The sequence below is a fragment of the Rhamphochromis sp. 'chilingali' genome (genome assembly GCF_963969265.1).
Source record: "Rhamphochromis sp. 'chilingali' genome assembly, chromosome: 4".
Classification (NCBI taxonomy): Eukaryota; Metazoa; Chordata; class Actinopteri; order Cichliformes; family Cichlidae; genus Rhamphochromis; species Rhamphochromis sp. 'chilingali'.
Genome location: NC_137948.1, coordinates 8,130,442 through 8,155,441, shown reverse-complemented (window position 1 = coordinate 8,155,441; position 25,000 = coordinate 8,130,442). Strand labels below are relative to the sequence as shown.

Here is a 25,000-nt window from a genome sequence, read left to right as displayed (position 1 = left end):
CCACAGCCTCAAACAGTCAGACTCCAAACTCCGCCATGGCCAAGACCAAAGAGCTTTCGAAGGACACCAGGAAAAGTATTGTAGACCTGCACCAGACTGGGAAGAGTGAATCTACAATAGGCAAGCAGCTTGGTGTGAAAAAATCAACTGTGGGAGCAATCATCAGAAAATGGAAGACATACAAGACCACTGATAATCTCCCTCGATCTGGGGCTCCACGCAAGATCTCATCCCGTGGGGTCAAAATGATCATGAGAACGGTGAGCAAAGTTCCCAGAACCACACGGGGGGACCTGGTGAATGACCTGCAGAGAGCTGGGACCAAAGTAACAAAGGTCACCATCAGCAACACACTACAACGGCAGGGAATCAAATCCCGCAGTGCCAGACGTGTTCCGCTGCTGAAGCCAGTGCATGTCCAGGCCCGTCTGAAGTTTGCCAGAGAGCACATGGATGATACAGCAGAGGATTGGGAGAATGTCATGTGGTCAGATGAAACCAAAGTAGAACTTTTTGGTATAAACTCAACTCGTCGTGTTTGGAGGAAGAAGAATACTGAGTTGCATCCCAAGAACACCATACCTACTGTGAAGCATGGGGGTGGAAACATCATGCTATGGGGCTGTTTTTCTGCCAAGGGGACAGGACGACTGATCCGTGTTAAGGACAGAATGAATGGGGCCATGTATCGTGAGATTTTGAGCCAAAACCTCCTTCCATCAGTGAGAACTTTGAAGATGAAACGAGGCTGGGTCTTCCAACATGACAATGATCCAAAACACACCGCCCGGGCAACAAAGGAGTGGCTCCGTAAGAAGCATTTGAAAGTCCTGGAGTGGCCTAGCCAGTCTCCAGACCTCAACCCCATAGAAAATCTGTGGCGGGAGTTGAAAGTCCGTGTTGCTCGGCGACAGCCCCAAAACATCACTGCTCTCGAGAAGATCTGCATGGAGGAATGGGCCAAAATACCAGCTACTGTGTGTGCAAACCTGGTAAAGACCTATAGTAAACGTTTGACCTCTGTTATTGCCAACAAAGGTTATGTTACAAAGTATTGAGTTGTATTTTTGTTATTGACCAAATACTTATTTTCCACCCTGATTTACCAATAAATTCTTTACAAATCCTACCATGTGGATTCATGGGTTTATTTTTCACATTCTGTCTCTCACAGTTGAAGTGTACCTCTGGTGCAAATTACTGACCTCTGTCATCATTTTAGGTGGGGGAACTTGCACAATCGGTGGCTGACTAAATACTTTTTTGCCCCACTGTATGTCTGGTTTAGCGTTTCCCTTATCATTCAGACATTACTGAGTCATTCCAATGCTCTCCTTCTTTTTTTCTCTGTTAGCCTCGAGCTGTGTACTGTAAAGATGTCCTGGACATTGAGCAGTTCTCCACTGTCAAAGGCGTGAACCTTGACCCCACAGATGACGACTTTTATTCCAAGTTTGTCACAGGCAGTGTCTCCATCCCTTGGCAGAACGAGGTACTGCGAGCTCAGGCCGTTGAGATGATGTCATTGTTTACACCCACAGCACATAGAAACACCTGCATAAATGATGTGCACTCTGCTTTAAGATGAATTTGGAAGACAGAGTAATAATAAGTGTACATTGCATGTGAAGTTGGCGCATGTGTGTAAGTGCAGGTGTTCAGTTATGTCCTAAATGTCCAACGTGAATGGAGAGGGAATGACAGTCACTCCTACGAAGGAGTATTAAGGCCACGATAAGAAAAAAATATTAACGACCAATTTGAGGATAAAGCTGAAATTTCAAGATTAAAGTTGTAATTTTATTTTGAGAAAAAAGTTGAAATGTGGAGATTACAGTCTTTGCTTCAAGGCAAACTGCCGCAGTTTCTGTACCCTCTGAGTTAGTGAAATCATACTCAAGAATTGGTTTTTGTAAATGGCAAATTTGTATAGCGCTTTACACATCCAGTCATCCACCCATTCACACACTGGTGGAGGCAAGCTACAGTTGTAGCCACAGCTGCCCTGGGGCAGGCTGACAAAAGCGAGGCTGCCATATCGCGCCATCGGCCCCTCTGGCCAACACCAGTAGGCGGTAGGTGAAGTGTCTTGCCCAAGGACACAACGACCGAGACTGTCCGAGCCGGGGCTCGAACCGGCAACCTTCCGATTACAAGACGAACTCCCAACTCTTGAGCCACCTTCGCCCTTTCTTGTAACCAAGAAAGAAATGATTTCTCTTTTAGCACATAAAGTGTGGAGATAAATATGAGGACGATGAAAAGATGGTGCAAAAAGCTGCATCTGGTCCGACGGACAAACACAACCTGAAAGAGCGGACAAAAGGAAAGGGCTGGCAATGGACAGATGCAAGGTTATCGATGGTTACACCTTCGTGCAATAAAGTGGATGTATTTTATATCACGAGACGACCAATCAATTTGTTTAACTGGGTGCTCTAAACATTGCGTTTTGTACAGGGTATAGCAAACATGGCAGTTTGTCTTGCAGCAACAACGATAATCTCCACATTTCCCCTTTTTTCAAAATACATTTTTGGCTTTAACCTTGAAATTTAGACTTTATTTTCAAAATGTTCAACATATTAATTTTTATGTGTGTGTTTATTAGCAGGGAGCATCTCAAAAGACAAAAGATTCCTTGCAGCAGATTTGACTACTAACTAATTTCCACCTGTTTGAGGTTTAATTACTCACACTCTCTTTGTGTGTGTAGATGATCGAGATGGAGTGCTTCAAAGAAATCAACGTTTACGAGACAGACGGGACACTGTGCCCAGACCTGGACATGAACCGGCCTAACCCTCCACCAAAGAGAGGCTTCTTCTACCGCCTGTTCAGAAGAGAGGCAAGTGCTAGTGCTCCGGCAACTGTGCGAGGGGGTGGGGGCTAAGGTACTTCCTTTCTTCCTACTTTCCTTGCTTCTTTTTTTTCCCAAGGCCTTATCCAAACTCAGCATGTTGAAATATTATCTCTAAGCTGTGAAACTTTGTTTGAATAAGGCCCGTCTTCTCTTTGTAACCCTTCCTCACTAAAGCTTTGCATATTCTTAAGGGGTGATTTGTGCTTAGGGGATGTGCTAATAGTGATGTAAATTCAGTGATGATAAATGATTCTAACAGCATGTTTGTTTGCAGGATTGTTCAGCTTACAGGGTATTTTCACTATGTCCCTCCTGTTTGTTATTACTGGACCTTATATTGTGCTTTAAACTTCCCTTGAATTCTTGTAATTTCACACAGATTCCTACCTTTTTTGTCACAACTTCTGTTTGATCCCAGAGATTTGAATAAGAAGATACGTGATCCCTTACTGCCCTTTAGGGTCCCATGGTTTAGGTGGGGCAATATTGTGTGTATATAGTGTATCAAGTCATGAAAAAGTATTTGCGCCCTTCCTGATGTCTTCTGGGTTTTTTTTTTTTTTTTTGTATACTCATCACACTTGGGTGTTTCAGGTTATCAAACAAATTTTAACAAGAGTAAATACAAAAATTCTGGTTTTAAATCGTGGGAAAAAAAGTCATCCAAATATGCCTGGCCCTATGTGGAAAAGTAGCTGCACTGAACATGAGAGATAATAAGGAGAATGAGAGTTACAGATTTTTTTCCCTTCCTGACCTGTTTTAGACTTTCAGGTTACTTCCAGGCCAACTTATCTTATTAGTGGAAGCTGTCAGGATCATAGAAGACTGAGATGAAGACTGCAGACACTGTTCTCTGGTCCCTCTTGGATTCAGAAAATGAACATCAGTCAAAGATCAGCCATCTCTTTGCAGTAAAAGATGCCTGCTCACATCTTTAGAGAGAGCTTGTGCTTTAACAGCACACATTTACATAGCAGTCCCACTTTCTATTCTGGTTATTATGGATACGTTGAATTGCATGTCTTGCAGTATGTCATCTTCTAACTCGCTTGCAGTTGAGTATTTTACTAATTCCAGCTTTGGCCCTACCGAAAAACCACATCTAATGTGGTTAAGTGAGGGTTACAGGCAAGGGTGACATCATCTTGCACATGTGAGCTGGTGCAGCGATGCAGGTTTCCAATGTTAGTGATATATCCTCACTTTTACTCCTTCCCAGATCTGTTTTGAGGGCAGTTACAGCGATGACGAGACTGAAGGGCCCTCGCGACTTTAAACCACTCCCTTCACCTGCACCCTTCCGCCGCAGAACTTCTCCACAAACTCCAACCGAGCGCAAATCTTAGGAACTCAGTGAATGTTGACCTGTATTTATGAGCTGTATTAAAAGTGTATTATAATTAAAGAAAAAAGTATGAGTTTAAAGATTTTGTACATTTGTACTTGAATTTATGTCTAGATGTATATTTTCACTAAAGGTTGTATTGTACAAAAAGCCATAAAAGTACCACTTGAATGCATACATTTACATTTTTATTTCCTTTTTTATTTTCTTTTGGAATGAGTATGGATAAAGTGTGTTGGGGAGCTTTTTTTTGTTTTGTTTTTAAGGAGCACAGTACCAGTAGTCTTTTTATTTTCTCAATGTAGCATAAGGCCTTTTTGTTTTCTTGTGAGCTGTAATTTTGTCTTTGATTTGGCCAGCGTGACATGTTTTTAGTACATCAGCTCTGCCTGGTTTCAAACTAACCCTAGCCTCCAAATGCCTCAAGGCTCAGGTAGTTCTAAATGAAGTGTGTAGATTCTAATGAAACGGGGTTAAAAATGAATCTAGACTACCGTTGCTGTGTTAATGCCACACTGCTTAACTTTTCCTGTCTGTTTCAAGGACTTACTGCCCCTGTGTATTTAAATTGGTTGAGGTAATCTGATCCCTCTCTTCAGCCCAGTTATGCAGGTGGCCGTGTAGTGAACTGTCTTCTAGGTGCCTGTACCGACCCAGTTCTAGCAGAGGTGGCGAGTTTACTCCTAATTGTGGTTTATTTAGCACGTGTAAGAGTTAAATAGTAAATATGATATGGTGGAGGCCATTTGCAGTAACATGAAGCCTGATCCCCATCATTACTGGACCTCTCTAGAAATCTTTTTTTCATGAGCTGCAAAAGCTCAGAACATTAATTTTTAGATGCACAGCTATTGAGTAAAAGTCTGTTACATTATTCACTTAGGTTGAATATTTTTGGGGTGATTTATCTCTATTCCTCGTCTTTTTTTCTTTGCTGTGTTCTCTGGCTTTTATTTCCTTTTCTGACTGTGTCCAGTTGTTTTGAATTGTTTAGCATGCATATGGTTTTAAGCAGACCAGAAAGCCTCTGGGTGTTTGGACACATTTGACTGAGTTGGAACAGGAAGACAGATGATAAAGGAGGCGATGTTGGAAATGTAACATAGACCTGGCCTGCAGCTGACAACTGCTTCTTTAAAAAAGAAACGACAACAAAAACTCTTGCGCCTGATCAGCTGGTTCAGATGTCAGCCGTCTTTGGCCTTTGTGCTTGGCTGATCGCTAGTTGGCCTCCATTTATCCTCCCTAGCTATAACTGTTTGAGATACATGTAGAATTTGTTACTGATGATGGGCACCTTTGACTACTATATTCAGAGCTTGGATGTTGCTCTCTCAGGAATGACCTGAGAAAGTTGCTCATGTGCGCAGATGCCGAGAAATTAACAATCAGTTGAGTTCTGAATTGCAGAAACAAGATTGTTTTACATTTTCCTACAGCCCTGTTTCCTTCCAAGTTAATCAGCCAAGAGCAAATACATTTTCTTTACTTTCCCCATTTATATATATAAAAAAACAAACAAACATGTTCACCATTTGCTTTTTTCTGAGGCATTTCAGACCCATTTTATGAATTTAGCTTTGGAGGCAGTTGCTGTTTACTTCCACCTTCTGTTTTTAATGCTGTGAATACCCCACCTGCACATGTTAGTTTTATGTGTATAACCTAAATGATTAATCAATTTTTTTTTCTACAGAAAAGCAAAGTCTGCATTTTGTCAATACAGCGCTTCAGAATCATGTAGGAGCTTGATTCAATTCCTAACACTTTTGAAACTGTATACATTTAAAGTGGCACACATATAGGTCCCCTATGTAATTACCTAATTTGGAGAAGTGGCTTATTCTAAGAGTTTGTCCCCTGTTGCACATTCCATTATCAGGAATCAGATGGGTGCATCTAGCTGTCGCCGGCTTCTTGTCATTGAGTTTCTTAATGTCTTTATTTCGTTTGTTGTTGCTCTCAGGCACATTTGAAGCTGATTTTGCTTGCCTCTGTAGATTTTAGCCTTTTAGCTCTTTAGCCTCAAAAACCTTGTAAATTATGTATTTCTAACATGTAACTGATTCACTCATTCTCACAAGGAAACTAAACTGTGTTCACCACCCATGACTCTATCATTGTTTTGACCATCTTTACTCTTACACCTTCCATATAGCAGTGAAGAAATTCTGTTTTTCGTTCCATTGCACTAATGGTGTGTTTTGACAATGACTATGGGAAAAGTGTCTTTAAACTTTTGTTGGTTTGTTTTTATTTTGTTTTTTTGCCAGTGATACCAAAAGCGACATAAACTAAATTAGAATTTCTTTGTTATCTGAAGAATTTAGTAGAGAAAGACTGACAGCCTTTATTAAATGTGCCAATAACCAAGTTAATTTTTGACATCCTGCCTTTTTTCAGCCTCTTTATCCTTCCGTCCATTCTTAGAGAAATCCCTTTGCGTAAAGGAACTTTAAACAGCTCAACAGTTTTGAATGTCCGCACTAAGTGCATTGTAATGCCTGTTTAGAAAAATGCATATGTTTTATTACTCAAGCATGTATCAGTTTGTAATACTTCAGGTTCCTTGTATATGTAAATTATGACCTTCTAGTGCCAACATATCTCACTGGTATCTGAGGACATCTTTATGAATCGCAAGGCGACCAGCTGAGTCTTTGAATTCATAAAGCGCATTCCTTCTCTTCTGCCTTTCCTCCAAGACTCTGATGGTGAGTCAAGCCACTTCCCGAACACTGGGATGGCGCTCACCAGCGACGTTTCGAAGCGCAAGTTATTTAGTTTACTCAAGTCTAGCTTTGGGATGACCACCGACACAGGCTGGGAGGTTTTGCGGGGTTTCACGTTCTTTTGTCCAGATTTGTCAGTTAAGTAATATTTTCGAGAAAGGGAGAAATGATGGATGGATTATGGGTTTTCAAACTCGGCCTGGGACTTCTTGATTTTTCTTCTTTATTTTGTATCTGTACAGTCATGTCGTTCAACCACTGCAGTCATTGTTAATTCTTGTACAAGTTGTATCACTGGTTGTTGTACCATATCTGACATTTGTAATTATGAAATAATACACTGCCATTTGTATAAAAATACTTGTGTCTTGACTTATTTGATCTGTGTTTTTTGTTTTATTACTGTGAATAAAAGGCCATCGATTGGAAGAGTATAAAATGTAATGATCTAGTGCTGGGGGAAAAAAAAGTATCCCCCCCCCCTTCCTCTTTTCTTATTTTTTGCATATTTGTCACCCTTAGATGTTTCAGCATTCATCAAATTTTAATGTAAGACAAAGATAACCCAGGTAATTACAAAATCAATTTTTAAATGATTTCATTTTAAAGGCATGATGAAGCTAGGGATGGGAATTCATAAGAATTTAGCAATTCCATTATCGATATCACTTATGGATTAAAAATCCTTATCGATTCTCATTGGCTCTGCTTTGAAAGTCATCACCATCACTAAGCAGCATATCTGGGGCTGTGGTCAATATTCAATCAGCTTTAACATCACTCTGGGTTGTTGGCTATCTAAGCGTTAGCATGCTGTCTGCTGAGATGCTTGCAAAGAGCCGAAATTGTGTTAGCAGCAAAACTGAGTTGTTTCTGTCCTGGATGCAGTTTGCATTTTGCCATCACGCTCCATATGTGGAAAGGTAATGCTACCCTTGGTAAATCACAGCCTTCTTAATCAGGAAATCATGTAAATAGAAACCAATCTGAAGTAGACAGAAATATTGCAAAAAGCAACACATTGTGCTTCAATCTAAAGGAACTCAAGAACAATTAAGGAGCAAAGTCACTGACATCTGTCAGTCTGGAAAGGGTTACATAACCATTTCTAACCAAGGTGAGAGACATTATCCACAAATGTTGAAAACTTAGAAGAGTGGTAAACATTCCCAGTAGTGATGCGACTACCATAATTACTCCAAGAACTCATTGACAACTTATCCAGAAGGTCACCAAAAAACCCAGAACAACATCTAAAGAAAGAAGAGCGTGTGCAAAAAAGGGTGTAGCTATTGCGGTATACAGTGTGTTAAGTGGATGCGTTGTACAGGGAGATGGCCACAGGCAGAAATGATTTCCTGTGTCGTTCAGTGGTGCTTTTTGGTAATCTCAGTCTCTCACTGAACGTGCTCCTGTGACTGACCAGCATGTCATGGAGTGGGTGGGAGGTATTATCCAACATTGTCTTTATTTTGGACAACATCCGCCTCTCCGACACCACCGTAAGGGAGTCCAGCTCCATCCCCATAACATTACTGGCCTTACGGATCAGTTTATTGAGTCTGTTGGCATCTGCGACCCTCAGCCTGCTCCTCCAGCATGCAACGGCGTAGAGAATTGCACTGGCCACAACAGACTCATAGAAAATCCTTAGCATTGTCCGGCAGATGTTGAAGGACCTCAGCCGCCTCAAAAAATACAGATGACTCTGGCCCTTCCTGTAAAGTGCTGTGGTGTTTTTAGCCCAGTCCAGTTTATTGTCAATGTGTACTCCGAGGTATTTATAGTCATCCACAATGTCAACACTGACCCCCTGGATTGAAACAGGGGTCAAGAGTTTCCTGGTCTTCCTGAAGTCCATGATCAGTTCCTTGGTCTTTGCCATGTTGAGCAGAAGATGATTCTGCTCACACCACGTGACAAAGGAGTTAACCACAGCCCAGTACTCTATCTCATCATCCCTGCTGATGCACCCAACCACTGCAGAGTCATCAGAAAACCTCTGAATATGGCAGGTCTCTGTGCAGTGGCTGAAGTCTGTGGTGTAGAGGGTGAAGAGGAAGTGGGAGAGGACGGTCCCTTGTGGTGCCCCTGTGTTGCTGATTACCTTGTCAGACACACACAGTAATCTAAACGAGATGGAACAAAAGCATTGACAAGTATGGCGGTACTGTTTGGAGTGATTGAAGGACGAAGGCGGTTAATATGATGAAGATGAAAATAAGAAGACTGAGTGATATTATTCATATGTGCCGTGCTGTCGAGGATGACACCAAGACTCTTAACCGGAGGGGAAGGTGTGCCAACACAGTTATCACTGGATAATGAAAGACTTCTGGTTGGAACTTTAGTCAGTTTTGATTTGGTGCCTATTAGAATAAATTCTAAAGTAGTGATAGTATGATGGTCTGGGCCTACTTTGCTGCTTCAGGACCTGGGCAACTTATCGTAATTTATGGAATCATGAACTCTGCTCTCTACAAGACAATCCTGAATTAGAGAATCTGGCCACTAACTCAAACCCTGAAAGTCAAGCACACTTAGGTCAACAGGACTGTGATTCTACACACACCAACAAGTCCACATCTAAAAAAAAAAAAAAAGAGTTTTGGACAGTCTCGTCAAAGTCTGGACTCAAATCCAATTGAAATGCTTTGGCATAACCTTAAGCAGGTCGCTCACGCTAAAAAACAAAAAACCCTTCAATGTGGCTGAATTAAAACAATTCTGCAAAGAAGAGTGGGCCATAATTCCTCCATAGCACTGTGAAAGACGCATTAGCAATTATCCCAATAAATGCTTGACTGTAGTTGATGCGGCCAAAGGAGACACAACCAGTTATTAGGTTTAGGGAGCAGGTAGATTTGGGTGGCTTTTCCTCCCTTAATAAATGAAATAATCATTTAAACAGCATTTTGTATTCATTTGGGTTATATTTGTCTAATATTGAAATTAGTTTGATCTGAAAAAAATAATAATAATAAAAAAGAAACGAAATCCGGAGTAAAATACTTAAAGTTTATGCCATTAGACCTACCTTTGTTCCATTCATTACCTGCTTCTTCCAATTTGTCAGAGATCATAGCACTAACAAATGAATAAATGATCGAATAACTGTGTCAGGAGGGGCTGGTTTCAGTGCATTTGTTTTTCCTTCCTACGCTCTCTTATCAGTTGACACCCACTGTTATCAGCGCACACACTAAAGTCAATACTTGTAAATTACACTTGAACAAATCTGTCCTGCACTCCAGATTTCAGCGGTCTCGTGACTGCAACAATAACAACAAAAGAAAAAAAATCACAGTGTCGTATTGGTTCTTTCTAAAGCCACTCAACAAAAATCCGGACTCTGATTGGCTGCTGACGTTGCACCCTTCCCCTCTCGGTAAACCTGTCACACAAGCTACTTCCTGGTGTGATTGGTGGGAAAACGCAATGCTGCATCAAAGATGGCTTATTATCAACCTGCATTTGATTTATTTAGGAATAGTAGTGTGAAAGAATAAGTGGCGCTCTCCGAGAAGACAAGGCGGAGAGCTGGTGGTAGCTGTCGCGAGCAGTGTTAGCACTCTCGCCGCACTACGCACCTCTTGCTCTCTACGTGCGCAAACGTTAACTTGCCTCTACTCTGCTAGCTAGTTAGCTCACATAGTAAATATTAGCTCGTCAAGCAAGCTTGCTTATTGTAGATTACTAAAATGGCCACCATGGAGAAATTGATGAAGGCCTTTGAGTCTCTGAAGTCATTCCAGCAGCAGCAGGGACCACCGACCGCCGAGGAGCTCGCTCAGAGGCAGTAAGTTGATTTTTGTCCAGCGGTGACAGAATAGGAGGCGAGGAGCCGTTAGGCTAGACCCTTAGCTTATCGTGCTAGCAGCGTTGGTCCATTTCGGGTAGATAACCAACGTTTAATAGATGGCTTTAAGTCAGCTGCACTAAAACGTAAACTGGGAATGAGGCTAAGGTGTTATTCATACTTCTCAGCCCATTTAGGTCCACTTGTTGCCATGCTTTAGATCGCTGCTTAGCGATGCTCGCTATCCTAACGCGATCTGATTGTTTGCTAGCCTGATTTTAGGATCAGAACAGCTGAATGATGGCTAACACAGAAGGCTGATGCCAAGAACACGTGAAAGGGTCAGGAGGATCAATTTCAAGGCCGTAATTTTGTGTATTCAGTAGCAGAGGACATTGAGTTTCATAATAATATTTAAACTGCTTATGCAAACGGTTATGAATGGAATGATGAACATAGCGGGGCTTCCTGCACTTGCTTCATCTCCAAGAAGTTTTACAGATCTAGTCCGTTGTTGGTTGAAACACAGGGATAGGAATTCATTTATATAGCTTGTAAAGAAGTGAATTGATGGGATCAGTGCGTAAGGAATACAGTTGTAGGGGATGGCTCTGACTTATAGTTATTATTTTAATCACTGCATTCCTTGGCTATAAGCAAGATACCTAAATTCAGTCTTTCTTTGTGCACACACACACTCACGTCATCTTTTGCATTTTGTCTTATCTTCCACAGAAAAAAGGAGCAAGCTGCCACAAAGAAGGACAGGGTGACCCACTGTCTGACAATATGTGAAAACATTGTGGCTCAGTCACTGAGGTATTCCTTGTTATTTGATCTAAATATGTGTTGGTGTGAGTCATATCTTTTTATATTCTTTTAGGGTTTCCTATCACCTTCACTAACTGTATAAACGGTAAGATAGCTTTTCTGTAAAGCATGTCTGAGGTGCAGGGTGATGTCATTTGCAACCAGAGCTTCTTCAGTAGTGATTTTACATCTGATTTCACTGATTTCTGTGATATTTGGTTTCACTTTTGTATTTTGGGAATGAAGTGGGGACATGTTCGTCTTTACATATATATATTTTTCTTTTCTGTAATGTCCTTTTTGAAAAAAAACTTATTGCACCTAAGTTTTATGAGTTTATGCTAGGGGGTTAACAGTTTGAGAAAGGGAAAAAATTTATATATTTTTGGCTTTTCCTCTCTCTGGTCCTGGGAATAGAACATCTCCAGAGTTTCAGAAACTGCTTGGCATTGCCATGGAGATGTTCCTGCTCTGCAGTGATGACAGTGAATCAGATGTTCGGATGGTAGCCGATGAGTGCCTGAACAAAATAATCAAAGTGAGCAAAATCTGCAAGATGGGACAAATGAATAAGAATATTAATGACAAAAATTGTCAAAATAAGTTTGGTGTTGTTGGTGGTAGTGTTAATCATTCATTTTGATAATTTTCAGGCACTGATGGACTCCAACTTGCCTAGACTGCAGCTGGAATTGTACAAAGAAATTAAAAAGGTAAGGCATGGGGTTGTAAAGTGAGCATTTTGTAATACACCTTATATGTCTTTACTCTCAGACTATAGGCCAGTGTTAGATGTGAAAAGAAATTGTTTGACGTTTCTTTAGAGAAAGTACGGTCAGATATTAGACATGGTAATATCAGTGCTTGTGTGGCTCAATAGAATGGTGCCTCTCGGAGTCTGAGGGCAGCTTTATGGAGGTTTGCTGAGCTTGCCCACCTCATCAGACCGCAGAAATGCAGGTATGCAAACTTATAATATTTTTACATTTTTTTTTAAACCATTATCCACAACATGTCTTATTTTATAGTCTGCTGCTTTTGTGGGGACAACATCAAAGTATCATCTGTGCTTTTTTTACTTGCATATGCATATTTTTGTTTTGCTTCTACTTCATGTATACTTCTTCTCTCTCCCTTATGGCACAGACCTTACCTGGTCAACCTGTTGCCGTGCCTCACCAGAATCACAAAGCGGCAGGAAGAGACTGTGCAGGAGACACTTGCTACAGCAATGCCCAAGATCATGTCTGCCCTGGGACACTTTGCCAATGATGGTGAAATCAAGGTATTCACCTGCTGATTGTGTGCTAAAGTAGAAAAAAAAATCATAGGCCAGTGGAAACTCTTTTTTTTTTTTTTTTTTTTTTTTTTTTTTTTTTTAACATCATCCAACTATTTCTGTTTTAGGTGCTGCTGAAGGCATTTGTGGCTAATCTGAAGTCCAGCTCCCCGACCATTAGACGGACAGCAGCCAGTTCAGCTGTTAGTATTTGCCAGCACTCCAGACGCACCAGCTACTTCTACACCTGGCTCCTTAATGTGCTTCTGGGTAGGTTGCACACTGGCTCACTGTCAAGCACAGACCTTGGGCATGTCTTTTCTACCCTTTTACATTTTACTAAGCTCATTTGTGTTAAAATATGTGAGCTAATTTAGAATTTTTGCCCTTTTCGCCTTTTTCCAGGTCTGTTGGTTCCGGTGGATGATGAACACCCCAGCCATCTAATACTGGGGGTGCTGCTAACCCTTCGTTACCTGATGCCTCTGCTGCAGCAGCATGTCAACTCCACTAGTCTTAAAGGAAGCTTTGGTGTCATGAGAAAGGAAGCTGATGTACAGCCAACACCCGAACAACTGCTGCAGGTGAGATGGAATTTGTTTGTGTTTAAATATGAAAAAAGAGTTTGTATACACTTGTATAATTGGATGTGCAATAATTCTGTATGCATGTCTTTTAAAGGTGTATGAGCTAACCCTACACTACACACAGCACTGGGATCACAATGTGGTCACAGCTGCTCTGGAGCTGCTGCAGCAGGTCTTCAGGACTCCCCCACCAGAGCTTCTGCATATGCTCATTACTGCTGGTAGCATCCCACATGCCACCGTTTTTCGTCAGGACACTGAGAACCGCTCACGTTCTGGCAGCATCCTTGAATTCATTGGTAATCACATGAATTGACTAATACTATCTAAACAGTGCTTTTTATCATCCCTTTAGATATGTGTCTAGAAATATTTACACAGTTAACCAGCTCTAGAGACACGATTTTTATCTGTTTCAACTAGTTTATAATTCATTCACTTATGCTGACTTTGCCAGGGAACCGCATGGACAAACTGTGTTGGGGTTCCACCCTAGCCTCTTCTTTTATTCGTGGCCTTTTTCTTTGCATTTTAACTAATTTTCTGACATCCTTAAATAATAGTTTCTGTTTCTTATAAGCTTCTCTGAGCCTGTACTACTTTCCTACTCCTCAACTTCTATTTCTGCTTCCTGTTTTCATGCCTTTTGCAGCGGGGGGAGGGTCTTCCTGCAGTCCACTCCTTCTCAGGAAACAGAGAGGTGACTAGTCTGTTTATCTCCTCTGTTCACCTCTTTCCTCTCTCAGATGTGCCAATCAGGGCTTGAACAAGTTTACCTTCAACTGTGAGGCACTAAAGGCTGTGGACTTGCCTAAAATTACATATTATTATCCCTGTATATCTAAATTTTATTCTTGTACTCAATTTAAAGTAAATCACCACACTTAGGTTTGAGTGCCTTTCCTTTTTTTAAACTGCTGTTAATCTTACAGATTCATATTGACAATAAACCTGTTATTTCCAGGTAAAATGCTCTCTGGAGAGGAGGATGGGTTGGAGGATGACCCTGAGAGGACTGAGGTCACAACTGGTGCTTTCACAGGTGAGATGCAAATTATCAAGTTTATGTCAACTTTGACTGTGTTCCTAATTTCACAGTGTAAGTATGTGGAGCAAAAATAAAGCTTCTGTGTGTTTCTTACTTTAGCATCAGTTGTTGGTGCAGACGGCTCTTCTGCAGCCCAGGTGGACATCATCACTGAACAGCCTCGGTCTTCCCAGCATGCTCTGCAGCCTGGTGATTCTGTGGACCTCAGTGCCTCCTCAGAACAGGGTGGTGGCGGAGGTGGGACATCTACATCAGGCACTCCAGAGTCACCCAATGACAACGAGGAGGAAATGCTGAGTCGGAGCTCCAGTGGTGGGGCAAATGTTACCCCAGAGACTGCTGACTACACCACCCCAGAGAATGCGACTCCAGAGGGAGGGCCTCTAGGAGAAAGTGGGACACTGCTAGGCACTAATGATCGCTCACTTCCACCCAGCGACTCCTCCCAAACCACCACAGAGGGACCGGACTCAGCTGTCACCCCTTCGGATGTAGCAGAACTGGTAAGTTGACTGGGTAGGACTGCACATGGCTAATTTTATTTGAGACTACAGCTTGTACATCCAGTAATTGTGTGGGTTTCTGTTGAATAAAATGAACAGTGTGCTTCCCTAGACAATGATGGATTTAATTACCATGCAATCCATTAATTACCTCTGAACCTTTGTGTCTCTGATGGCATTTTTCTTGGTTTGAAAATGATGCTTCACTTCCCAGAACGTTGATTCTGTTGATCTAGATGTAGTTTATTGAGTCACTTGGATGAGTTACGAAACCTGTATCCCACTGAAAACATCTTATTTTCTTCAACATTAGTGGAATATTGGTAATATTGGTGATTACACAACTTTATTATCCCCCTCGATTTCCTGAAGACTTGTGGTAGATGGTGTTCCTCTCTTCACCACCACTACCGCTCAGTTCTTCAGAGGTGGGAATGCTCCTGTAATATTCTATAACAATCCATGAGATTGTTATGAACTGGTGCTAAAAATAACATTACATTTAAAATGAATTAAATTGATTGTAAAAGATTTTGGGGTCAAATATATTTCTTTGTCCCTGAGAATAAATATTTCTTCCAGTAGTGATATTGAGTAGCATATTAACAGGAGGTGATTACAAAACAACTTCCTTTGCACTAGCATTTCTTTCTGAAGACTTTTTAAAAGATAAAAAGCAGCTTATCAGAGTAGCAGCTAGAAATACTTTCAAGAAGATCAGTTTTTATCCTTAAATCTTTTGTGCAGGAAAAAAGGAACATGAAATCCTTAAGTGTTCAACTATAATGCTAACATTAATAAGTCACAATCTTGTTGTTAAGTGATTATGTATGAACCCTGCTTACAAACTACCCTGCGTTTATTAAGGCTGTTGTCTTTTTATGGTGTTTTAATGCTTTGAATCTTCTTAAATTTAATCTGAAGAAGCCCCTAAAAATAGTCAGTGATCACTGTCGGCTTCTCTGGATTTTTATTGCTAGTGTTCATCTGCAGGACATTTTAAAGCTCAGTTTTTAAAACCTTGCGATGTAACTACAGCCTATTGGCTCACGATTTGCTGGACACCAAATATTTGAATCAGGTCACCCTGAGGCTAATAAAGATTTGAACAGGTACATGAAGCTGAGGATGAGGAATTTGTCACAGCTAGTAATCCAAACCATGCAGCAGTATATTAATGACTTACCTCGTGATGGAGATGGATCATCACTTCTGACTGAAGTTTGGCTCGTTTTCAGCATTTTTCCTGCCATGCGATTGCATTTGTCTCTGCCCATCCCTGAACCTCACGTTAACATTTACCGAGGGGAAAAAAAGTCTGCGTCTATCCTTCAGCTTCACTATGCTAATGTGTTTCTATATTACCCTAACCATAGCGCTGTAGCTAGCCACAACGTAGCACATTATTATATACCAGCTAGTCCAACTTCAGTAACCCTACAAACGTCGCCGCTGTTCAGTTTTCTGTCTTCATTCATGTCTGACGTGATAGCAGAGCTGTGCGTTTTTAGTTTTTCAGAAATCCCTCGGTCAGAACATTGTACATTATCTTCAGATGGAAACCAACGAGCTAACTCCCAGCCTACTTCTAATTCTGGTAAACTTCAGAAATTCTGTTTTTTCATGAATGCCTGGATGTTAAACCGGTAGAGCAGCCACACTGATCATTTTTATCAAAGATGAAAGGATTTAGACAGTTTCTAACTCTCAATGATGCCCCAGTGTTTGTTTGAGTTTGGGAACTGAAGAGGAATTTGGACCTGGAAACAGCTAATGACGTCAGACTGAGAAGCGGATAAGTCTTATTTTCCCCTGTTATGCTTTTAGAAGCAGTTGGACTTGTTTTCTTTTTTTTTTTTTTTTAACTCTTTATTTTGTACTTTTTCCTTTGTATTACATACGGACAAGACAATAATAATAATAACACAACAACAAATACACAAAAAAAAAAAAAAAAAAAAAAAAAAGAAAAAAAACCACGAGAGGTCCCGCCCTATAAGGCTGACTGAGACTTATAAATTATCCATTTTGTCCACTGTTTTCGGTGTTTGTCAGATTTCAGTCTCAGAGTGTAAGTCATTTTTTCCATTGTATATATGTCCTCGATTACGTCCATCCAGTCTTCCAGTTTTAAAGGATCGCTTTTCAGCCAATTTTTTGTTATCACCTTTTTGCTTGACAACAACATAATCTTAAACAAATACCAGTCCTCCTTTTTTACATTTTCCCATATTCCAAAATACATTACTCGTGCCTCACACAGTACTTCATACCCCAGCACCTTCGTCATTGTTGCCGCGATTCTTTCCCAATATGATTTAATATATTTACACTTCCAAAACACATGTGAGTGATTGGCGTTCCAGTCTCCACATAATCTCCAGCATTGTTGGGGTGTTTTCAACTGCTTGCTTTTGATATACGGAGTAATAAAAAACCTAATCACATTTTTCCAGCCATATTCTCTCCATCGTCTAGAGCTAGTGGAGTTATGCTGTGTGAGACATAAGGATCGCCAATCATCCTCTGACAACTCAATTTGTAGTTCCGATTCCCACTTTTGTTTAATATATAATGTTTCATTCCTATTCGAATTTTGTAGGCCATCATATAATTTCGACAGAATTCCTGATGGAAGATTTTTATATGCACCTGTTATTGTTCCTATTATACGATTTCTTTCTCTCGAGAGCTTCTTTCTAATTTCTGTATTGTAAAAGTGTCTTAATTGAAAGTACCTAAATAAATCTGATTTATCCAATCCGAATTGTTTCTGTAGATTCTCAAAAGATTTAAATGTTGTCCCATCTATTAATGTACACATTGCTGTAATTCCTTTATTGACCCATCTTAAAAATGTGCTATCCCATTGTCCACTTTGGAATTTTCGAGAGTATGCAGGCCAAATCAGCAATTTACAATCTTCTGTAATTCTATATTTCTTCATTATTGTCCGCCAGAGTTTAATAGTAAATTCAGTGATGAGATTTTTGTTCGTGGGCTGGGTAGTTTCTTCTCCCAATCTTGCTAGTGGATGACATGATAGGCAATAATTTAACTCTATATGCTTCCATTTTGAAGTATATTCTGATGAACACCAGTAAACAGTATATCTCAGCTGGGCTGCATAGAAATATTCCTTGAGATTCGGGAGGGCAAGTCCTCCTTTTTCTTTTCCTGATTGAAGTATTTTAAATCTTATTCTTGGCTTTGTCCCTTTCCAAATAAATCTACTAACTAATTTATCCCATTTACCAAACTGTGCATCTGTTATTTGGACTGGTAATGAGGTGAATAGGTACAATAACCGGGGAAGCACATTCATTTTTATTACCTCTATTCTTGAGCTAAGGTCCTTGACAAGCGGAGCCCATTTAATCAGATCTTTTTGGATTGTGTTACTAAACTTCACATAGTTTGCCTCGTATAAAGTACTTGTATCACTAGTTAAATAGACACCTAAGTATTTGATCTTATTTGAATCCCATTTTAGTTTAAGTTCATTTTGTAATAATTCTTTGGGGAAATAATTCAGACAGAGTACTTGAGTCTTTACGATGTTTAGTTTATATCCTGCGTTTTTACCAAAATATTTTAATGCTTTAAACAGCCAAGGAAAGGTCGTATCAGGATCCTGTAGATATATAATTATATCATCTGCAAAAAGACCTATTCGTTGTTCAAGTTTGGAAACAAAAACCCCTTTTAAGTCTGTACTTTGCCGTATATACTGAGCCAAAGGCTCAATATACAAAGCAAAAAGAGCTGGACTCAAGCAGCAACCTTGCCTAGTTCCTCTAAAGAGCTCAAAGCTGTCTGTCAAGTCCCCATTTATTTTAACTCTAGCCATTGGCCTATGATACAGGGATTGTATACACTTAATGAAGATACTGTCAAAGCCCATTCTCTTCAAAACAGCAAAAAGAAATATCCAAGAGACTCTGTCAAAAGCCTTTTCAGCATCTAAACTCACTAAGGCTGTTGGGATTTTTTCTCTATTAACTTCATTAATTATATGCAATGTGCGTCGTATATTGTCTTGTGTCTGTCGCCCCTTAATGAACCCTGTCTGGTCTTCATCCACCAGATCAGGAAGGAACAGCTCTAGGCGTCTTGTGATTATAGATGTAAATAGTTTATAATCAACATTTAAGATGGAGATTGGGCGATAAGAATCACAGTTTTCCTTGTTTTTACCTTCTTTCGGTAAGACTGTGATGATGGCCTCTTTCCAGGAAGGTGGAATTTTAGCGTGTTTTATTGTCCAATTAAAAGAATCTATCAAAATAGGGGCCAAAACCTCTTTGAAAGTCTTATACCACTCATTGGGGTACCCATCACTCCCTGGACTTTTATTCGTCTTCAATCTCCTTATTGCCTTATCCAGTTCTTCCCTTGTAATTGGTTTAGTTAATAGTTCATTTTGAGTTGTCCCTATTGAAGGGAGGTCTAACTGATCCAAAAACTCTACAATTTCTGGTCCATTTTTCTGATCCGGTTGACTATACAATGTTTTATAATATTCTTGAAAGGTGTTTTTTATCTGTGTTGGTTCTATGTCATTAATTTTTTGTCTTTTTATTATGCTCCTAATCATGACACAGTAATTTTGACTGTTGGACTTGGTTGTGGATTAAGTTCACGGTCTGTTTCTCCTGTTAGGATTATTTTGGGGGATGCTTTTTCAATCTTTTTCACTCTTCTGGAACCAGTTTTCTTATCAGCAGCAAAACATGTTCCTAAGGTTAAAAAAATCACGAGCATCATTCCTAGATGATGCATTCAGGACTTGAAACAATAAAGGCTGCATATGCATAATGCAACACGTTCTTTAAAATCTAGTACATATAAAAACAAAGCAAAATAAAACAAAAAAAACTTCTATCTTAGATTTTTAACTCTGTCATCCACTCATTTAATAAAACTCTAACTCTTTCAAATGTTACTTAAGAAAAAGTTTAATTTGCAGATTTTTGCCGCTGTACCTGGAGTGTCAGGTTAATCTGCCTTTCTGGCCCCGACTACAGAACTTTTGTTACATAATAATTCTACCTCTGTGGTCTTGCCCCCCCTTTCCTATATCCTTCGTACCAGTCACTTCGTACCAGTCACACTTCATTGCCACGGGTGATTGAGCCTTCCCCACCCTCGCCAGCTTCCACTGAGGGTCCCGATGCCGCAGACAGCGACTCACCTGGCTACACTGCCTCCTCTTCGTCTTCTTCATTTTCTTTCACCTCCTCTTCCTCCTTCTATGCCACCACCTCCTCCTCCAGCAGTAGTGACAAGGTCAGCCTGCAGGACACAGTGAACAGACTGGGATGGGCTTGCTTGTTTCAATACATTTGGCTTTCTTCATTCTTTCTCCTTTGGTTGGCTCAACCCATGCAAAGACTTTTCCTAGCTTGTTGCCTCTTTTCCCCTCCTGTTGTCACCGACAGTAGATTATGCACCTTTCTTTCCCCCCTCATTTTGAGGTATTCCCTCCTGAAAATCAGATGCGTTTTGATAAAAGCAAGCAGCTTTGACATCCCGTGTGACTGGCCTGGAGTGAAGTTCAAAAGGAGAGGCATGAAGGCCAACTGTTTTTTTGTTGTTGTTGTAATTCTTCAGATTTGGTTCTCTCTACCATTTGAAGAGGCTGTGACGGGCTTTTGTTCCAGCCAAACTTGGAGAATAAGACAATATTCACATTTTCCTCTCTTCTTTTTTATTGTACCATTAAATTGGTTTATCTTGTGAGGGAGAGTTGTTCTTACCAAGCTGGTTTACTGTCAGAAGTCATGCAAACCAAAACCAAGAGAATAACATGCACTTTAGAAGAGCTGTAGTTCTGCTTAATAAAAAATATTGTTAGGATTTCAGGGTCAGGTTGGAGCAAAAGCTTGGTCTTCCTCTGGATTGTTGACTTTTTAAGCTTGTGCTTTTTCCTGTATGCAGTTGATTTGCTGTGAATTGTGTTGACCCAAGCATGATTCAGTAGACCTGTTTAATGGGGGAATTTTTTTTTTAAATTTAATTTGTAGTTTTAGTCATTTGTTATGTTTTCCTCTGTCCAGTAACTAACTCGGTGAGTCGAAACTATTAGGTATCATGTGCATGCAGTTACATTTCAAAGTTTGGCAAACTGCCAGTTCTAATACATTTATGAATTTGAGTTTTCCCTTCTGAAGATGGTTTCTTTTTAATTGATTTGTGTGTGTGTGCTTGTGTGTGCTTGTGTGTGCATAAGGTTCTGGATGGCAGTGAGAGTCAGTACTCTGGAATGCAGATTGGAACACTACAGGATGAAGAAGATGAAGGAACAGCACCTTCCTCCCAAGAAGAACCCCAAGAACCATTCCTGCAGTCAGCACTTGGTGCGTTTGTGTACACAGCTATGCACACATAAACGCAGATGGGCTCTGCCTAATAGAAAGCTTTAATGGTGGTTATTGTTTCTGTGTATAGCTCTTAGCAAGCCTCATCTCTTCGACGGCCGCGGTCACAACCGGCAGGGTTCAGACAGCAGTGTGGACCGTTTCATACCAAAGGATGAACCTGCTGAACCCGAGCCCGATAATAAGGTAAAGTGACTTAAAACTCTCCGTGCTTGTCATATATGGTTGAAGTGAAAGGTTAACATTATGTCACTTGTCTGCTTTTCTGTCAGCCATCACGTATAAAAGGTCCAATTGGGCACTATACAGACCACAGTGCGGAGCCACTAGTGCACTGTGTCCGGCTTCTTGCTGCTTCCTTCCTACTAACAGGACAAAAAAATGGTGAGTGGGTGTTCTGCTCAATACCAAAATTTTTTTTTCGTTTTGAAACTGAAAATTTGACTCCTTGATCTGATTGTCAAAATATATCTAACAGCAAAGTACAACTTCTACTCTCAGGCCTCTCATATATCGGAGTTGTGCTTGTTCCTGTGACTTTTTGACATCTGTGTGTGTTATTATTTGCTTTGTGTTTCTTCAGGCTTGATTCCTGACAAAGAGGTGCGAGTAAGTGTGAAAGCCTTGGCTCTCAGCTGTGTTGGAGCAGCGGCAGCGCTGCATCCCGAAGCCTACTTTAACTCCCTCTATTTGGAGCCGCTGGACGGCGTTCCAGTTGTAGGTAAGAACTGGGGGAAAAAAAACAAAAAACTGCTCCTATCTAGTAGATGTCTAAGTAACGTGCAACAGTAAACCAGTGTGTATGCTCCCAGTACTGAAACTATAATAATAATAATAATAATGATGGATTGGATTTATATAGCGCTTTTCAAGGCACCCAAAGCGCTTTACAAATCCACTATTCATTCACTCTCGCATTCACACACTGGTGGAGCCAAGCTACGGTTGTAGCCATAGCTGCCCTGAGGCAGACTGACAGAAGCGAGGCTGCCATATCGCGCCATCGGCCCCTCTGGCCAACACCAGTAGGCAGTAGGGTAAAGTGTCTTTCCCAGGGACACAACGACCAGGACAGAGAGCCCGGGGATCAAACCAGCGACCTTCCGGTTACAGATGCGCTTCCCAACCCCCTGAGCCACGGTCGCTAAATACACTCCAGCTATTGTTACTTGCATTTTGACATGTGCATTTCATACTCTGATTTGGAAAAAAATGTCTTGTTTGAAGGCGCTCTGCACAACATGTGTTACAGTGAAAGCATTTTTCATTTACAGAATAGTAACTTATTTGTACAACTGTATTTGTGTGTCTTTTAACACTTTTTGGCATTATTATTATTATTATTATTATTATTTTTTTTTTTTTTTTTTACCTTTTCAGAGCAACAATATATTAGTGATGTCCTGGGCCTCATTGACCATGGAGACCCCCAGATTAGAGGAGCTACAGCTATCCTATGTGCAGCCATCATACAGGCTGCGCTCACCAAAACACGTTTCAACATACACACTTGGCTGGCCAGTGTGCAGAGTGCAACAGGTTTGTGTGTTGGTCTTTGTCTTACTTGCATTTTGCAAAGAATTGAGAGTATTTAAAGATGCCTATCATACCTGTCTGTCTGTACTCTAGGTAACCCACTGTCCCTGGTGGACTTGGTGCCTTTGCTTCAGAAGACTTTGAAAGATGAATCCTCTGTCACCTGCAAGATGGCTTGCTCTGCAGTGAGGGTAAGATGGTTTTGTGTGAGTGTGTTGGTAATCTCTACTCTATCTCTGTCTTGCTTTGTCCCTCAAGTTCTTTTTTTGTGTCTGTGCTTTTGTTTGTGAGTCTGACCCATTGGTTTTTTGTGTGTGTTTTGTTTCAGCACTGCATCACGACTATTTGCAGCAGTACCCTGAGTGAGATTGGCCTGCAGTTGGTGATTGACCTCTTTGCGCTGAAGGACTGCGGCTATTGGCTTGTTCGCACTGAGCTCTTGGAAACTCTGGCAGAATTAGACTTCCGGTAGGATACTTTTGTATCCTGATGCCTGTTATATACAGTCTCTGTTTTCTAAAAATAATAATAACTCAACTTTAAACTTAAGCTCGCCTTTACTTTGTATTACCTATAATTGCTTTTTAAAGTTTTTTTTTTTTACTTTTTCCCGTGTTTTAGATTAGTTAATTTTTTGGAGAGGAAAACTGAGACTTTACATAAAGGAGATCATCACTACACTGGGGTAAGGTTATTTTCTGATAATTTTTTTTTAATGATCTTTGAAATATCCTTTCTGGGTTTCTGCATTCAGCTGTTGACTGGTGTTGTTTGTTTACATTTCTCTAGCGTCTGCGGCTGCAAGATAGAGTCCTGAATGATGTGGTCATACATCTGTTGGGAGATGACGATCCAAGAGTACGGCACGTGGCTGCCTCTGTGGTCAGAAGGTAAAATGCCTCTTCACATATAGCACGTGCTATGTTCTTTATGTAGTGGACTGTAAATAAGCCCTTTTTGACTTTCGTCATATCTCTCTTCCTGTCTCTTTACAGACTAGTTTCCAGGTTGTTCTATGACTGTGACCAGGGCCAGGTTGACCCAGTGGTAGCAATCGCCCGAGACCAGAGTTCAGTCTATCTGCAGCTGCTTATGCATGAGACACAACCCCCATCCCAGTTCACAGTTAGCATAATCACAAGGTACACACGCGCCCACACTTCCAGTATATCTCGTGCCTCATCAAAGGTCAGCTTAGCCTATATTACTATGAAGAAGTTCTCAACCTTGTTGACCTGGTTATCCTTTTTTTATTACAATGTGTCTTATTGTACTCATTATAAGAGCTATTTTCAACCCCAGACATATTTTTCTTGTGATAAGAAATGCTTTGAGCCACAAGCTTTTATAAGATTTTGCAGTTAAATACACAATTCCTGAGGGAACCTTGGAATAATTACTTAAAATTTTGTCGCCAGGACATACCGAGGCTACAACATGTCCAACACTATCTCTGATGTCACGTTGGAGAACAACTTGTCCAGAGTAGTTGCTGCCGTCTCGCATGCTTTGACCTCGTCTACCTCCAGAGCTCTAACTGTAGGTTTTCAGCTCATTGTTTGCCTGCTCTAAAGCAAGTTTATGGCATTTGTTTCATAACATCTGAATATTTATCATGCTGTCTTCTCTGCAGTTTGGCTGCTGTGAGGCTTTGTGCCTTCTAGCTTCAAATTTTCCAGTGGGCAATTGGAGCACAGGCTGGCACTGTGGCTACGTTAGCTCCAATAGCAACTTTTCATCCCGTTCTAGTCTTAACCGCAGTAGGGGCAGAACCCTCAGGTTTGTATGCTGCACTGATTAATACATTTTTTTACATAATCATTTCAACTCTTTCTCTAGACTCCCCTTACCTTCTGTCTGTTCACTCCTTTCTGCAGTTTATCACAGCCTAGCAGTGCTCCAGCCTCTTCAACCACCTCATCTGCACCAGATGCAGAGCGGAGGACTCTGACTGTAGGAATTGCCAACACAGTGCTCTCCTTATTGTCTTCTGCCTGGTTTCCACTGGATCTCTCTGCGCATCAGGATGCACTGTTACTTTCTGGAAACCTCATAGCTGGTGGGTAATTTACTTCAAGAGTTTCAGGTATTTTACATATAATTTAATATGACATG

The 25,000-nt window shown here is 40.7% G+C and overlaps 2 protein-coding genes and 1 long non-coding RNA gene across 4 annotated transcripts in view; 2 read left to right on the top strand and 1 right to left on the bottom strand.

Annotated features, from left to right (window-relative positions):
- Positions 1–7,315, top strand: part of grk4 (G protein-coupled receptor kinase 4) — a 56,664-nt gene extending 49,349 nt beyond the window's left edge. The window contains exons 14-16 of one of the 2 annotated variants that reach the window (XM_080880235.1): positions 1,355–1,492; positions 2,717–2,894; positions 4,086–7,315. In XM_080880235.1, coding sequence (XP_080736361.1) covers positions 1,355–1,492; positions 2,717–2,893 — 315 coding nt within the window. In that variant the 3' untranslated portion in view covers position 2,894; positions 4,086–7,315. The remainder of the gene's footprint in view (positions 1–1,354; positions 1,493–2,716; positions 2,895–4,085) is intronic. The other variant, XM_080880234.1, reaches the window with a different exon arrangement.
- On the bottom strand, positions 6,414–10,184 carry LOC308395397. The gene is made up of 2 exons (XR_013971386.1): positions 9,981–10,184; positions 6,414–9,072 (listed from the first exon to the last, which is right to left on the bottom strand). It is a non-coding gene; the product is annotated as an uncharacterized lncRNA (long non-coding RNA).
- Positions 10,185–10,343: 159 nt separating this feature from the next.
- htt (huntingtin) overlaps positions 10,344–25,000 on the top strand; it is a 32,977-nt gene continuing 18,320 nt past the window's right edge. The window contains 25 exon segments of the mRNA XM_080881152.1: positions 10,344–10,742; positions 11,478–11,561; positions 11,970–12,090; positions 12,206–12,265; positions 12,433–12,512; positions 12,699–12,837; positions 12,960–13,101; positions 13,237–13,415; positions 13,513–13,717; positions 14,071–14,118; positions 14,383–14,460; positions 14,566–14,969; positions 21,202–21,328; positions 21,420–21,535; positions 21,622–21,733; positions 21,933–22,070; positions 22,730–22,888; positions 22,979–23,076; positions 23,214–23,353; positions 23,507–23,570; positions 23,675–23,775; positions 23,881–24,027; positions 24,304–24,424; positions 24,519–24,664; positions 24,763–24,944. Coding sequence (XP_080737278.1) covers positions 10,645–10,742; positions 11,478–11,561; positions 11,970–12,090; positions 12,206–12,265; positions 12,433–12,512; positions 12,699–12,837; positions 12,960–13,101; positions 13,237–13,415; positions 13,513–13,717; positions 14,071–14,118; positions 14,383–14,460; positions 14,566–14,969; positions 21,202–21,328; positions 21,420–21,535; positions 21,622–21,733; positions 21,933–22,070; positions 22,730–22,888; positions 22,979–23,076; positions 23,214–23,353; positions 23,507–23,570; positions 23,675–23,775; positions 23,881–24,027; positions 24,304–24,424; positions 24,519–24,664; positions 24,763–24,944 — 3,289 coding nt within the window. The 5' untranslated portion in view covers positions 10,344–10,644.